At 39.3% G+C, this 16,526-nt stretch overlaps 1 protein-coding gene across 1 annotated transcript; it reads left to right on the forward strand.

Moving 5' to 3' along the window:
- The first annotated feature begins 2,361 nt into the window (after positions 1-2,361).
- LOC146693319 (syncytin-2-like) lies at positions 2,362-3,970 on the forward strand. The gene is made up of 3 exons (XM_085430069.1): positions 2,362-2,373; positions 2,648-3,604; positions 3,866-3,970. Exons 1-3 carry the CDS (start codon positions 2,362-2,364, stop codon positions 3,968-3,970), a joined length of 1,074 nt encoding a protein of 357 aa, XP_085286195.1.
- Positions 3,971-16,526: the final 12,556 nt, after the last annotated feature.

Genomic DNA, 16,526 nt, shown 5'->3' on the forward strand with positions numbered 1-16,526 from the left:
TTTATTTAAATACTGAGGTTTTCTGGAGGAAGACCTAAAGGGTACTAGCTGCTCTAACTCCATGTTTTTCTTCTATTACTTTGCACATGCTTGATAGCTGTTTTAGCTCCCTATCAGTTCCTTTAAGCCAACTCTTAGATATTTTACCCACCTGCTGAATAACAGTGTTCCACACCCACTAACATTATACAGATCCAAGAGAAGAGAGACTGTAACGCAGTCTGATGTCTAAGCTTTAACCCTTGTGTGGTGTTCATATTTTTGTTACTCAGCCAGTGTTCATGCGTCTGGTGGACCCACTAGAGTTTTGGCTTTCCAAATTAACACTATCAAACAATTTTATGTTAAATTACTCAACAGATGTTTACTTCATCCCAATTACAAGCCATATGAACAGCAAAGATGGTTAATTTTTTTCCCTTTCCCTTTGTTAGATCACATTTATGAATTAATGTGCTTCTCGTTTTTTTTTTGTTTTTTTTATAAAATGTTATAAAAAAAATAAATCAGTTATAATCAAGTGGAGTGAGTGGAAAGACACAACACATTTACACGTGAAGCAATATGTTTCACAACTAAATGGGATCAGCTGCTCATCAATGGTGACATTAGGCCCAGGGTTGTAAAACAGGGGGAGGTGGTGCACACACTTATCCCACACTGTCCTGATGGCAGCTAGCTTGTCTCTCTGCCGTCGAGCTGGTCTGTCGTCTCGGTTATCAAAACGGATAATCCTGGAAATTTTGTGGAAGTTTTCCAGAGACATTGATGCACGGAAAGGTTCTTGCCAGTTTCTGCATCCCACAGGGGTTCTGTGGATTCCCCTTCGGACCTGAAAACTCCTGCAAGGATAAGAACCCCAAAGTAGGCCTTTGGGGTTCTTAGATGAATTTGTTCCATCTCCTTCCACCTCTCTCCAAAAACACACCTTCCTTCTAGATTACTGCAATCCAGAATAATTTTCTGGATGGAATCTGGGATGAAAAGCTCAAATGAAGACTTGATGTCCTGCACATGAGTAACTGTCAGCCGTGTTGGCCCTGGCCAGTAGCAGCTCTGCAGGGTGGCTCATTTCTTGGGCAAGAAGACCATTCAATTTCACCAGTTATTGACATCCATATTTCTTCACTTGCTGTCTGGTGGGCTTGTTCTGGTCCTGGAGCTGGCAGCAGATGGGGTGCTCGTCTTCGTTTTGTTACTAAATGGTGCTCAACCTCATCCTCTTCTTCAAAGTCCCTGTCAGACTCTGAATTTTCAGAAATGTGAAATATTCTGAAACCTCTTTGTCAACATCATCATCCGAAGCCCCTCTCTTTTCCAAAATCAATTGGATGGCCCTCACAGCAGATAATCTTTTGCCATCTTGATCAGTTGTGATAAAGAACCACACTGGCAAAGTCTTATTTATAGTATTATGCCCCTAATTTGCAGGTAATTTGCAGACAATCTGCTACGCAGCAAAAAGCAAGACACAAGGCTCTGGTTTACTCATGCATGAGGGAGATCTGCCTGGAGCCAAGTGTCGTCCCACCACTTGACCTCTGTCAGACTCTCAGCCAGGCTCCCCATAGCACTCCTTTTATTGTGGTTACATGAATATGCATAGGGTCATTAACATATAGCATCTTACATAGGTATACATGTGAACAAAGAATACTGTGTGTGTGTGTGTGTGTGTGTGTGGTCAAAAGGGTCATATAACATAAAAGCACGAAGGCAAACATCCCATCCTTGGTCAGGAAGAGGGTAGACTAGACTAGACTAGGGCCAAAATACCAGCTACTGTGTGTGCAAACCTGGTAAAGACCTATAGTAAACGTTTGACCTCTGTTATTGCCAACAAAGGTTATGTTACAAAGTACTGAGTTGTATTTTTGTTATTGACCAAATACTTATTATCCACCCTGATTTACGAATAAATTCTTTACAAATCCTACCATGTGAATTCATGGATTTTTTTTTCACATTCTGTCTCTCACAGTTGAAGTGTACCTCTGGTGCAAATTACTGACCTCTGTCATCATTTTAGGTGGGGGAACTTGCACAATCGGTGGCTGACTAAATACTTTTTTGCCCCACTGTATATTTATATGGCTCTTTGAGAGGATATTGATTGACAGTAATGCATTCCCAAGTCCCTCCAACAGGACTTGAAATTGGTGTGAAATATAAGAGCTGCCCAAAAACATGTAACGTTTAAGAATTTCATCACAGCGTGAAACCACAGTTCTCAAAAAAGCTCACCACACCACCTTCTTCCTTGACAACGTCACATTCAGTGAGTATATGTTTATAACTCTTCTTTTCAAAACAAAAATGTGAGTGTGTGTGAATCTCCAATCATCTCCTGGATGATTGAGAATGCATCAAGACGTGAGTGTGTGTGGTTCATTTAGGGGACATCTTTACATTTTAGAGTGAAAAAACAGCTTGACTTACATGCTTTCCAAATTCACACCGCATTAATTTAAGTATTCAACAAGTTAATTGATCTACACAGCACGGCCATTCTGTTATGGGGCTGCCCATCACACACTAGCTACTTTTGGCTGCCCCTTTATTATCAATATAACATGGCTTGATGTGACTGTGGTCTGGCCCTATTTACCTAAACCTGAATTAAATTATTCACAAGTCACTACAACAGGTATACTTGACCGATGCAAAGTGCGCTGAGAACTTGACATTAAGGAGGACTGAATGCAAGTCCAACCGGGCTTACAGGATACCAGTAAAGGCAAAGAGTCAGAAGTGGACAGGATGTTCAAGGACGGTGCCGAGCAGCAAAGGAACAAGAGTTTTGGCTGATTGGTATTTCCTGTGTGGACATAAAGCCTATCTATCACTCCCTGAGGGATGGGGAGGATTGTGTGCCGTGGTGAAATTATCCGATCATGTCTTCTTCATGGACAGAGTTGAACATCACGCTAGCAACCGACAGAAGCGTGAGGTGAATTTAGCCTCACCTGACTCGTTTGGAGTGACAGTAGACACTGGAGTGCCGCGAGAATTCCGCATTTGGAGTGGAGGAGCTAAGTTCTTCCAAAGTTTGATCCCAAACATCGGAGTTGCAGAGGTGCGGGATCATGTGGAGATCAACCGATATGCCCTACTGCGACACATTAATCTCACTAAGACTCTGGGAACAGCCTTAGCGGAGGAGCAACAGGCCATCAGAACGATGGTACTGCAGAACAGGCTGACCCTAGACTTGATAACAGCATCACAAGGAGGTGTGTGTAAGCTGATTGGAGAGACATGTTGTACGTTTATTCCGGATGGATATACGACTGGAGGAGACATCTATGAGGCACTGCAAAACTTGACTGCTCTGCAGAAATATGTGGCAGACCACACATCAGGAGGAGACGCGTCACAAGGCTGGATAGCCTGGTTGACATCTGGACCATGGTGGAATATGTTCTTAAAGTTTTTGACTCCCATTCTTACATTATTGGCGTTGCTTTGCTTGTTTACAGGTTGCATTTTGCCATGTGTAAGATCGATGGTGAATAAAATGATTGCTAACACCTTTACCAATTACATACTGTTGCAGCAGAGTGACATGGATACTAGAATAACTGTAATTGGTCGTTTAGTGTGGGTAAGACTACACATGCTTTATGTAAAGCATTATTTTTGCCTGCTTCATTTATTCTTAGCCACAGCACTGGCCATAATTTTCCTAAATCACTCTCGACATAGTCAGGTCACTCTTGGTCCTAGATTGTTGATTACCTGACAGGACAACCACAATAAATGCATCTTCAACACAAGGTGTCTGACAAGGTGATCAGCAAAACAGTGGCATCACAAGAGACGGTCCTCTCCCCTTTCTCTTCACCCTCTACATCACAAACTTCAGCCACTGCAAGACCTGCCATCATCATTTTCTGATGACTCTGCGGTGGTTGGATGCATCACTGAGGGTGATGAGTGCCAGGCTGTGGTGGACCCCTTTGTCATGTAGTGTGAGCAAAATCCTCTGCAGTTTAAAGTGAAAAAGACCAAATAATTGATTTTGTACTTTAGGAAGACCAGGAAACCCGTGACCCCTGTTTTAATCAAAGGGGTCAATGCAGACATAGTGGAGCACTGTAAATATAAGTACACACTGAAAATAAACTGGACTGGGTAAAAAAACACTACTGCACTCGAGAGTGCCCAGGTAATTTTCTGAGGTGGTTGACGATTTTCTATGAGTTTGTTGTGGCCAGTGCCATCCTCTTTGCTGTTGCATGCTGGGGCAGCAGGTTGCAGTTTGCAGATGCCAACTGGCTCAATAAAGTGGTCCACAAAGCCGATAATGTTGTGGGACAGTCTGAAACAAGGACAATGCTCTCAGTTTTGACAGCCCTATTAATTGCACTAACATTTGACATTTTCAAGGAGATTTGCAGAGCTAAGGACAGAACCACAAAAAGAAGTACAACCGAAGACAATATAAAGAAAAAGAAATGTCCTTTCAACATTAAAACACTGGGAGTAGAACCAGGAAGGGTGACTGTTTTATATCATCCCTCTAAAAGGATCGGAAGATAAAAACACTGAATCACCATAAAGTGGAAACTACTCACAAAAGTGCTGATGCTGCTCCTAATCATAGAGAAGGTTGGTTTTCCTGGGATACCAAACTTCCTCCATGCATCTTGAAATGATGTCAGCATCTTAGAATAAGGCCCTCCATCAGTGTTGGCAAAAATCAATTGTGATGATACACCAGGCTATCTGTGGTGGTGGTACACAAAGCGGTGAAACCATATGTATTCGTCGTTCATTAGCGGAACAAGTGCATGGCCAAATGTTTCTTTGGTCTTGTGCTCTTTTACCTGTAAAAGAATCAGCAACTAAATTACATTGCACACAGTCATTGATGTCGCTGGTAAGAAAAAACCTTTAATCAGGGAGAAAAAATAATTTCTTAATGATTTTACTCTGATTATCCGCCGGCCATCACCATCCGCTTCAGCAGTGCCAACTTCGTCAACTGTCATATTTGATATGACGCCTCTTCTGTGCCCAGTTGTGCAGATGACAAATCCAGCCAGAAGACCATAGAACCAGTCTAGGTTCTCAGTTGTGGGATGTTTCTCAAGCTCGACTATTGAGTAACATAGAGGTTGCACGATAAGACACAAGGGATAGGGGAGCATATCCCTTATATTGCTATATACTCCCCCTAATATAATCCTATATAAACCTCACAAATGCTACTGTTTGTATATGTATTATATATTTGAACAAAAATCAAAAGTCCAACAAGTGATTATAAATGAGCAGTCTGTTCTAATTGAAAGCAAAAAGTTCTGTCATATATTTCTGTAAATCTGAGATTCTGAACTATATATATACATACAGATTACAGCTGGTAAGTAAATATTATATAATTTCTCATTAACAGAGATATTATTGGGGTTATTAGAGTTGTCCTTATGGATAAATGAACTAAACACTTACCAAGTGCTTCAGGGATGTGTGTGGTGGTCTTCTTGAGAAAATCAGTGATGTGGACAGGATCTACAAGCATTTCTAAAAGACACAGAATGTTTTTATGTTCCTGCAGCTCCAGTCATGCTCATTCATGCTGCACGCAATGATGTAAATATAAAACAAGTTGTAGTTTAGACCTAATTTTTTTCAAAAAATTATTTTGTAAGGAAGAAGAACTGGCGATCAGAGCTCACAGTATATGAAAATGAATTGGATTGCCATTTTGAACTTAAATCTTACTTTCCCAATCCAGAATACTAACCCTTTCAATTTATTTATCCTACTTCCTAAATTTTCGAAGTTTACTAAGCTTAGTACTGAATATAACACATTCATGTGAAAAAAGGAAATATCAATATCCTAAATTTTGATAGTCTCATTTCCTTTACCATTTTAGTCTTTGTGTTTTTTGACTGTATAGTTCATTTTATCATTAGGTATCTTTAATTTGATTACTAGTTTGCTTATTGTTTAGATAGACATATTTTAGGTTTTTTCTTTCTGCGTTTGTATGTTTAGTTATGTTTTCCCACTGGTTAGTTGCTGGTCATGTCTCCTGTTTTTGGTGACATTTTTCTTTTGTTTAGTATAACTTTTACCCCTCACTTTCAACCTACCACAGATGTAGACAATTTTGTTGTCTACATCTGTGGTAGGTTCTCTCAGCTATCTTTACTTCCTTCTTACTTTGGAATAAGTAGCTTTGGTGTGCCACTGTTTCCTTGTGGTGACAAACTGTTTTGCTGCCTGCCTGTTTGTGTTACTCTGCATTTCCTAGTTTCTATTTTGTACAATGTATACCTTTCCAGTGTACAAAATATATACTTAAATACAATTTATACCTTACATTATAACATTTTGAGTCCTCCTTCCTCACTACATCACAGTAATGACATCATGACATTTATAAATAATGTATTTATTACACATGCTAAGTAACGACAGTGATGAATAAGTAGTAAAGTTGGATCTTACGTGATTTTTTGATTTGGATGTCTTGCCTGTGGGTTTGTAACTCCCTTCTGCTCTTCTTCATCTCCGACTGAAGTGCAAATAAAGTCCCCTTTAAAGCCTTACGGGAGGCTCTGACCTCTGGCAGTTGTGCATCAATCAGAAATTGCAAGAACGCCCTCACACTTCCAATCCAGATCCTTTTGGTTGTTACAGCATATTTATTCAGATACGTTGTCCATCTAAAAAGGCCCACAAACAAACACAAATCAGTAATCACTTTAGTATTATTGAGATTACTGGACTAATATATCACAGAAATTTGTAAAAATGTACTCAGTCAGTCTTTCTCTGTTGTCCATAAATGCAAACGTCATTGCAGGAACTTGATTGTGAGACATGAAATATGCCCAGGCACGGACATATTGGACCCGTTGTTTGGCATTTTCAACGTCCTTTTTACCTGTCCCACAAATGTGCTGAAACCAAGCATTCAGGTCTTTCTCTGTTTAAAATAAAGTGTAGTAACAACATAGCAATTAGAAGTGTCATGACAAACTGATGAGGTACAGAAAACATTCTTCTAATTCAATTGGTTGACAATGATATTTGGAAGATATTGCTAATTAGTAGTATCTGTTTAATTAGCGGGATGTGAGTTCCAAAATAGAACAACCAGATATACAAATTCAGATTACACTACACAAGAAACAATATTATTGCCAAAGAATTCATACCAAATTTAGGAAGCCGGGCTGTTGGGTCACGTTTACTTCTTTCAAATTTCTGGCGCTTTGGGGGGCTGAGAGGTTTGAAGCCAAGTTTATCCTTAGTGGATTTCAAACTTTTCAGATTCCTTTTCAGGAGTTGAAGTAACAAATCCTGTTCTTTGCACTTTTTGCAAGTCTGATGTTGGACTTGAGCATCATCTAATTGATTGAGAGGGGAATGGACTGAGCTGTCTTCTCTAATCTCCACACAATCTTCACTGGTATCACTGCTATCACTTCGCTCCTCTTGATCACTGCTTTCAGTCAGCTGCTCTATGTCCAGTGAGGTCACCATTGGAGGCTGTGGATTTGAACGTCTGAGAGCTTTGAGGGCTTTCAGATTAGCCAATCGTTTCGCTGTCCTTATTACTTTCTTCTGATCTGATTTCTGAAAGGGTATAAACAATAGAACAGCAATGTTTGAGAAAGTTAGTGAAACATGTCACATAAGAATGCATTCTAATTTAACAACAAAATGTAAGCTATACAAAACACTAACCTCAATCTCACAGTGGACATTTTCCAAGTGCTTATCCAGTCTTATACGGTTTTTAGCTTTACATACTGGACAGTCCAGCCTGCCCCTGTAACTGCATATCACATCCAGTTTGACAAATGTAACTACAACTTTAAATTGTTGCAATGTTTTGTCATATACTGTATGACAGTGACTTACACTGTAGAGCAGTAATTTAGCAGTAAATGTAATTCTTCTTTGTTTACAACATGGTGGGTTTTTTTTAAATGCTGCCCAACTGCAACATATGGAACCAAGCATATTGGGCATTCTGTCATCTGACGTGGCATTTTTCCTGTAGAGAAGAATACACACCAGAACAGGTGAATTATTTGTTGAATTATTTGTCTTGTTGGTATATGTATGATTTGTATACATTTTACGTCAGATAAAAACTTTGGTTGTAAGATTCAGATAATCATTTATTAAAAGCTAGCTGACAGCTGGTAACTGTGCAGGGGCGGGTCTAGCAAACCTTTGCCAGGGGGTCAGGTAGGGCATTAACAGGGAAAGGAGGGCACAAAGAAATTTAGATTCAGATTCAGAAGACTCTTTATCCCCGAGGGGCAATTTAGAGACTGACTTTGCCAACCGTACATACAATACACAAACATCACATTGGGGAGACAGGTGTAAAAAGTGGAATATTATTTTATGCCATGTTATGCCCTTAGTTAAAGATTGTGAATTATTAGGTAGTTTTAGTTTGCCTTATGAATTAGAAGAAGCTGATAACTATTGCATTAGTTAAACTGATTTGCATTACATTAGACTGCTGATTTATTGTGGATGAATGATATTGTTTTATGATGCATTATACTGCTGAGTTATGGGAAATACTGTTCGCAGAAAAGACATTGCCTTATTTGTCTGATTTCAGTGAAATCAGAAACAGTGAGACTTTCTTCGGTTGGACCCGTTATGGTTAAATTTGTCGAAATTTGTTAGGTGCTGAATCTGTCAGGCCTTTCAGTGGTTGTAAATATAAGACGTCTTTGTAATATAAAATAATAGAGTTTTGCCTGAGCTTTGTGTGAGACTCTGTGTGACGTGCAGCTGCAGCGCTGCAAGCTATTTTTAGACTGTGTGTGAACATGCAAATGAGCTGGGAGGAGTACAGAGGACTTTTGTTGCTGTTTAGCGTGTTATTGAGTTTTATAATTTTGATTTGCAAACAATGATACATGCCTGTAATTAAAACGCTGATTTTACTGATTATAATATTATAAATAAGGTTTTGAATGACTACGCTGAATGTTTGATGTTCGGCTGGGTTTTGATATAGAAGAGACAAATCGTATATGATTAAGACCGGCACCTCAGTCGGCAGATTAAGATTGTGATGAAAATGATATTAAATAAATCTCTCAGTGTGTTGATACAGGTGGCTACGGGCCTGGACCAACTGCCCCCACAAGCACAGCGGCCGAAGCAAATTATAGTTATGGAAACCAAATTCAGCAAGAATCAGCAGCTGTGGAAAAGACAGCAGCTAGCAGAGAGTTAAAGGAGAAATTAAGAGGAGTTTTTAACATATAACATTGGGCCCAACAAACTTGTGGAGGTTGGGAAGGCGTCCGGAGCATCACAACAAAAGGTGAAACAAAAACACACACAAGCAGAGAAATGTGAGAGAAAGGCTCCTTTTAAGGTAACGCCTAGTTTGAGAAAAGTTGTCTTGCTTTGGGTTGTTTTTTATAAGAACAGAAGAATGACAGAGACTAAAGGGGGAGGCTGCAGCGTCACATGAGTGTGAACTGCAGACTTAACCCTTTGGTTGCTAATTTTGAGTTATTGATGTTTGCATTAAGAAAATTGTGTTATAGTAGCTGTGTTTCGATTAATGTATCATTATAAAATTGTTGGGAATGTTAAATGCTAAAGTGAAGAAAAGGTCCGTTTTCGCCCATGACTGAACATGTTATTGTTAACCATAGCAGGCCATTGTAAAAATTCAATTAATGGTTATAAAAAAACAATAAAATAAAAAATCCTCCACTGAGGTCTATGAATAACAGGGGAATGATAGACTTGCCAAACTCAAAAGAGAGATATATAATGATAAACACTGGCCCCCGCCTTTTGGGTGCTTTTTGAAATAGTCAGCAATTTAAAACTAAGAGAGAACCGATAGGGGTGGTGCTGCACAAGAACAAGAGTAAAATAAAGTAAAATATTGTGTTTAGCTTTGAGAAGTTTAAATTAAAATGTAACATTACACTCAGAGGATCAATATGAAGGTCAATATATCTTAAGTTTGTATGAAGTACATGACTGGTGACTGTTCTGTCTTGAGCTTTTGTTTTTACAGCACCCACTTGGCCACACCAACAGTTTCTCGCCACCGAAAAAGGGTACTTGCAAAGAATAGAGAATGGGGAGGAATATCATCAAAACTGGGAAAGGTAAGCCCCAAAGGGGGTGATAATGCCATGACTTTCACTTATGGTCAAATTCTCAAAAGTTGACCCCAAACTTGAAATTTCTTCAAACATTTAGAGACAGAGTACATAAACATAATGACGTAAACCACATAAGCATGGAGTATTTGACTCAATAAGATAGTGAAATAACACGCAGTAAAATGTTGATCATGTTGATTATGTTTATTCCAGTGTGCAGAGCAGGGTTATTATTATTAAAGAAAATAAATGTTATTTAAATGAAATAACGAAAACTAGAGGTGGAACAACGTTTGCTTTAACGGAAATAAAATCAAAACAAAAAGGAAAACTACCTAAAACTGTAATGAATGTTCACAAAATTAGCCAAAGTCAATTGGATTTATTGTAAAATGTGTTTAGTTTCATTGATGTGTGCGCGCCCTACAATAGCTAAGTTAAGGCGCTACGGTAGTCGAGTCGTCTGTGCGGCTGCTCCGTCCACGCGCAGAATCATGTCAGGAAAGTCGGGAGAAAGCGCCAGAGTCCAATTGAGGATCATTTTAATATGACTGTTCTTTAGACATAACAAGAGTCTTGTAGTGGAGAGAGACATAATGTCCTCCTGAGACCCAGAGAAAAAGATAAAACAGGGAGAAAAATATTTTCGTTTTTTCTTCTTTTTTTTTCTTTTTTCTTTTAAATAAATCAAGTGTTATTAAAATAACAATCTCATAAGATGAAGATCAGGGACCAACCCAGAAGTCACTGACACTTCACTAGCTGTAAACTACTGGTTCAGGAATAAGTGATGGCACTGAACTTTCTGTTTCACAAAAGTCAATTTATTTAGGATATCTGAGGAAGTACTGATTTTATTTGGAGACACAAAGGAACATTTGGCATTTCCCTCTTCACACATCTGTTTCATTGTTACACCCAACCATTCTATAATTGAAATGCCTTGGACTGCTAAACAGTTCAGGCAAGTGGAGTGAAACGTTTGGTTACACTTTCGTCTGATTGGAACCTCCTTTTCTTGAGTTTTGGAGAGAACTCTTCATTACTGATATCATTCAGGTCATACCCATATGTTTGTCCCAGGTTTCTCAGTTAAGAGGACCCTGAACTCGAGATACAGTGAATCCTTTTCGTATATTGAGATCACTGATAACTTTCAGCAACGACGTGATCTTGTAGAAACAATTAGGGGCCATGGATTCATCTATAATTGCGACTCTTATTTTTACTTTAGTGGAAAACATTTCTGCATTTCACCCAGATTTTATTTTTAACTTAAAAATTAAAATTTCCGGATTCTCCTACATATCGGTTTTGAACCAGATACGATGATAGATATCAGGTGGCCCTGTGTTTTTCTCTAATACACCTGCCACTGCATCTCGATAATCTTTGTGTAGTTCCTACTGGGGTCTCACTCTCTCCTATTTGGCTCACATGACTCTCATTCCTTGAAAAAACTATGCTTGAATCTCGCTCAGTTATTCTGTTAAGAATTCTCCCTGCCTTTGTCAAAGAGTTCTCTACTAGAAAAAAAAAAAGTGAAATAAATAAATATAAGTACCAGGTCCCAATGTACATTAGAGCACACATTAATAAATTAGTCATGTTTTCTCTGAAACTAAATAAGCCTAATCCTAAAGATAACCTAAGATCATTTACTAGATGTTTAGTTTTGAAAATTAAGTAAAATCTGAGTTTAAATAAAAATATCTTAAATGTAAATATCATGCTTACCTTTTTCTTCCAAAAATGTGCTTGTGGGGATGCCAGCCATTTTGAATAGGAAGAACAGTTGGCAAGGCCGTACCCCCACATATGGGATAAAAATTTTAACATCAGGACTTAGATGAGTGGTAAGTAGAGTATGAGAGCTACAAGCAAAACTAAATGTGTACTACAGTGTGCAAAAAATGAAATACTGGGTCATCAGGGGTTATGAGGGACATTTATAAAACAAAAGTCCCACAAACCTTGAAGTGCATTTGAAAAGCTCACACAAGAAGGTTAACCTAGTTTACCTAGAAGACCTCATCAGGGGGAGCACACTCCCCCTCCTTGAAGAGCTCACCCACTCAACCCGCATCCCCAGAAAACAGCTAACCCCAGATAAGGCAGCGTGATGCATCCCGAGACAACAGGACTGGGACATCTAAATAACTGTGTGAGTCAATCGCCTTCAAAAGTTTATCAATTTACTTGAACCAAAATTAGGAACACCCGGTGCTGCAAGAGTTAATAGTCTTAATACCCAAAGATAAGCAGAAGAGCATGACTGATAGGATGGAGCTAGGATTTGGCGACACTTAATTTTTGCAAAACACAACTAAAACTATAACTGGCACTGATTAAAACTGAAATCTAAACTAAGGATTTTCAGAAAATAAAAACTAGACTAAACTAGCAAAGAATTGGTAAAAACTAATTGCAACTGGTATAAACATCAGGACTGATGATTATTGAAAATCTGGAGGTAAAACTAAATGAAAATAAAAACTAATGACAATGGCGAAACGTTTAAAACCCTGGTGCAGAGATTGACAAATCTGACCAGGAAATGTTATAAAATGGATTGTCAGAACAGTCAGCGTTAAAGTTACTTTTGACAGTCCATACTAGGATGGCATTGGACATTATCAGGGCGGAAAAGGGTTAGTGTGACCAAGGTGTGGTTTGGCTTGTTGTATGTATATTTCGAGATCATGTGGCTCTGGATGGACCAGTTACCAGGGCATGGAAGGAGGACAGACTAATTTAAGAGGAGAAGGAATTTCCTGGGATTGAAGATCCTCTGGGTGAGTGGTTGATTAAGAGCATGTATAAAATAAAAGCTATCTGTTGTTATTAATTGGTAATAGATTGATGATTGGCCACATCTACAGCTGTATTGACTTGTGGTGGATGTAGTCTGCTTCATGTTTAAGTAATCTAATTAACAGATTGAAAATAGACCCATTAAAGGAAGAGTAGGCAGCGCCACCCTCTCAGATGTCAGTCATGAAGGAGCTCAGTGATTAATTAGGTGAGCTGCATTCATGGCTGAATCAAAACAGAGTTTCCCCCTGCTGTGGTCAGTGAGGAAGAAACCAGGGGAAAATCAAATTTAAGAGGACCATCTATAAACATTTATGTGTCAAGTTAAACGGGACAAAAGGGGGTGTTTTACTGTTATTTTCACATCGGCATTATTATTGTATCAGAATCAAGTACTAAGCATTGCATTGATCATCATTTATTGAAGTTTTTGACATTATACTAACATTTGTGTTTCAGTGATTGTTATAACCTCAGGTTGATCTTTTATTCACAGGTGTTAGGGTAATCAGATAATCTTTCTTCGCAGGTGTAACCATGATTATTTTTATACATATTGCAGTTTGTTGCTCATTATAGAGTTGTGCTCAAGCTAATAAGGGTTAAAAGCTACAGTCAGCGCGATGTTTGGCTGATCTATGGATTTGAGTGACTTGAAGCAAAGAAGGCCGCACGCGCTTACACACCACTGATATCATCTTATTGTTTGTGATTTTTATTCAATTATGTCTTTTGCTAAGTTTAAGTAGTGGTAGTTGATTGAATGACATTTATAAAAATATTAAATACCTGAGTCAGAACATTACACGCAGATCAACTTAACAATCTGGGAAACCTTGTAGCTGCCTAACCTTTTCTTTAAATGTTCTAGCTCCGTTGATTTGACACATTGGAATGTGTCAAAAACTTGATTTGTGTCTTTAATAATTTAGGTATGGTAAAGCTTAAGCTAATAGTGGCCCGAGAAGTTTCTGGACTCCTTTTAGAGAATCAGTGAGAAGCATAAATCATTATTTCCATGTTTAAGCATCGATCATTGAAATGAACTGAAGAGCGTTTAGAAGATTCGTTAATTTGTTTGCCTTTTGTTAAAAAGAGTGGTTTCAATAATTTTCAGACAAACCTTGCAAATGTGCTTATAATGAGTTGGCACTCGGCCTTTTGAAGGTCAGAAGCTTCGTTCGGCGTGATTGTCCGGACTGATAAAGTGTAGGAAATGCCTTGAGTGCAGAGGGCTAAATGCAAACACGCTTACACACACATAGGATATGATTAGAATAAGTCCCTGGAACATTCTGACTGTTTTAAACCAATTCTGAATCACTAGAAGGTCAGTAGATAACAACATTAGATTATTAGAGCTAGGCAGAGAGGTGTTTTGGTTTTCTGTCTCTTGCAGAGAAAGGAACAGACACCAGACGAGGTTACAGATATGCGAGGATCCTTCGCAGCGGAAACAGATACGGTGACTGCCGAGACACCACCTGGGTCCAAAGGTCATGGCGTTTGGGCTCCAGCTAGTCACCACAAAAGGATGGATCCCATAAACACAGCAATAACCATGAAGGGGTTGGCGGAAATTCGGGAACACCAGACCAACGAGGTTCGAGAGGCTCTTGGGCAAAAAGGGGGACACGTTCCTGTTCCTTTTTCTGGAGGATACACAGATCGTTGTTTGAAATCGGGGCAGAATAATCCCCTGATCTGTGCCACGACTGAAGGGTTGTCTAACCCCTGAGGTTGAAGAAAGAAGAGCAGAGGATCACCCAACTGGAAGACACTGGTAGCTGCAGCAATAAAATAAAGGTTAAAAGTCCCTTGGACAGAGGTTCTAGTCTGAGTACGTCTGAAGGGTATAAGGTAGCACCAAATAAAGTTGTGGGAGAACTGGGGAGTGTCATCTGTACCTGCTATTGTTGTAGTGATAGTTTGTCTTGCACCTGAACTGCGCAAACACAGAGGTCATCTCACATATGGTTCGCCCATCAGAGGGACAAAGGACCTCAGGAGTGAGAAGAGATGATCCCGGCCACACTGGATTAGAGGGTGTTGGTGAGCTCATTATTCTAACGAGCTCATCAGGGGGAGTGTAAAAAGTGGAATATTATTTTATGCCATGTTATGCCCTTAGTTAAAGATTGTGAATTATTAGGTAGTTTTAGTTTGCCTTATGAATTAGAAGAAGCTGATAACTATTGCATTAGTTAAACTGATTTGCATTACATTAGACTGCTGATTTATTGTGGATGAATGATATTGTTTTATGATGCATTATACTGCTGAGTTATGAGAAATACTGTTCGCAGAAAAGACATTGCCTTATTTGTCTGATTAGAAGAGAACAGAACATGCTGGAGTTTTCTGCCCCGTCTCAGCAGGACCAGATAAACGGGGAGCCAAGGTCGTAGCTTAGGCGCCGTGTGAGAGAAAAGTATGTGAATGTTTAGGCTTTTATGATAAGGTGGAGGCTCCAGAGGCTATAAGAGTTTGAGCAATGCTCCACCATTTTGAGATCTGAGACTGTCTGCATACAGTGTCCATCTCCCACGTGTGACCATTAAAATCATCGTTTGACTCAACCCGACCGGACCAGTGTTGTTATTGTGGGTTTTTCCTCTGGTGTCCATCCCCAATATTTTGAACCTTAACACAGGTCAGGCTAGGTAGTTGGCCGGTCAGCCGCATGAGCAGCGACCTGGAATTGAACAATGGGAAATACACAACATCAAGAAAAACAACAAGAAAAACGAACTCCCCCAAGACTGAGCTCGAACAGGGAGATCAGTTTGACAACAGAAAAAAACAACTCTGTGCATAGCACATGAAAAAACTCTTAATACACCACAGAAACACATGACAATCGGCATGGATGGGTAAAAGGTGAGAGACAGCCAGTTTAGACAGCACATCTAGGCCTGCAGCATATGCGCTGGTCCCCTTTGATCTACCGTTTGCATCGGGAGGGAATAAGCGTCGAAGGCATTTGGAAGGAGAGGGGGGATGAGTGTATATCTGCATGTGTACAGTTGTGGTCAAAAGTTTACATACACTTGTAAACAATATAACATAATGGCTCTACCGAGTGTCCCATTATTTCTAAAACTCTGATTTTCCTCTGATAGAGTGATTGGAACAGATACTTCTTTGTCACAAAAAACATTCATGAAGTTTGGTTCTTTAATAACTCTATTATGGGTTAACAGAAAAAAGTGATCACATCTGCTGGGTCAAAAATATACATACAGCAACATGAATTAGCAATTTTGGTGACTTAGAAAGTTGTCAGTGAACTGAGCTTCATAGCATGGCCTCTTAACTTCTTGTGAGTGATTATGAGTGACGACAGCTGGTGACTTCTCTTAGACCAGTTAAATAGGGCTCATTGGATACAAACGCCCACAAATGCTACAATGGGAAAGTCAAAGGAGCTCAGCATGGATCTGAAAAAGTGAATTATTGACTTGAACAAGTCAGGAAAGTCACTTGGGGCCATTTCAAAGCAGCTGCATGTCCCAAGAGCAACAGTGCAAACAATTGTTTGTAAGTATAAAGTGCATGGCACTGTTTCGTCACTGCCAAGAT

Source organism: Copadichromis virginalis, linkage group LG14, assembly GCF_057382275.1.
Source record: "Copadichromis virginalis isolate Kocher_CV1m ecotype Utaka linkage group LG14, C_Virginalis_male_GT1.1, whole genome shotgun sequence".
Taxonomy (NCBI): Eukaryota; Metazoa; Chordata; class Actinopteri; order Cichliformes; family Cichlidae; genus Copadichromis; species Copadichromis virginalis.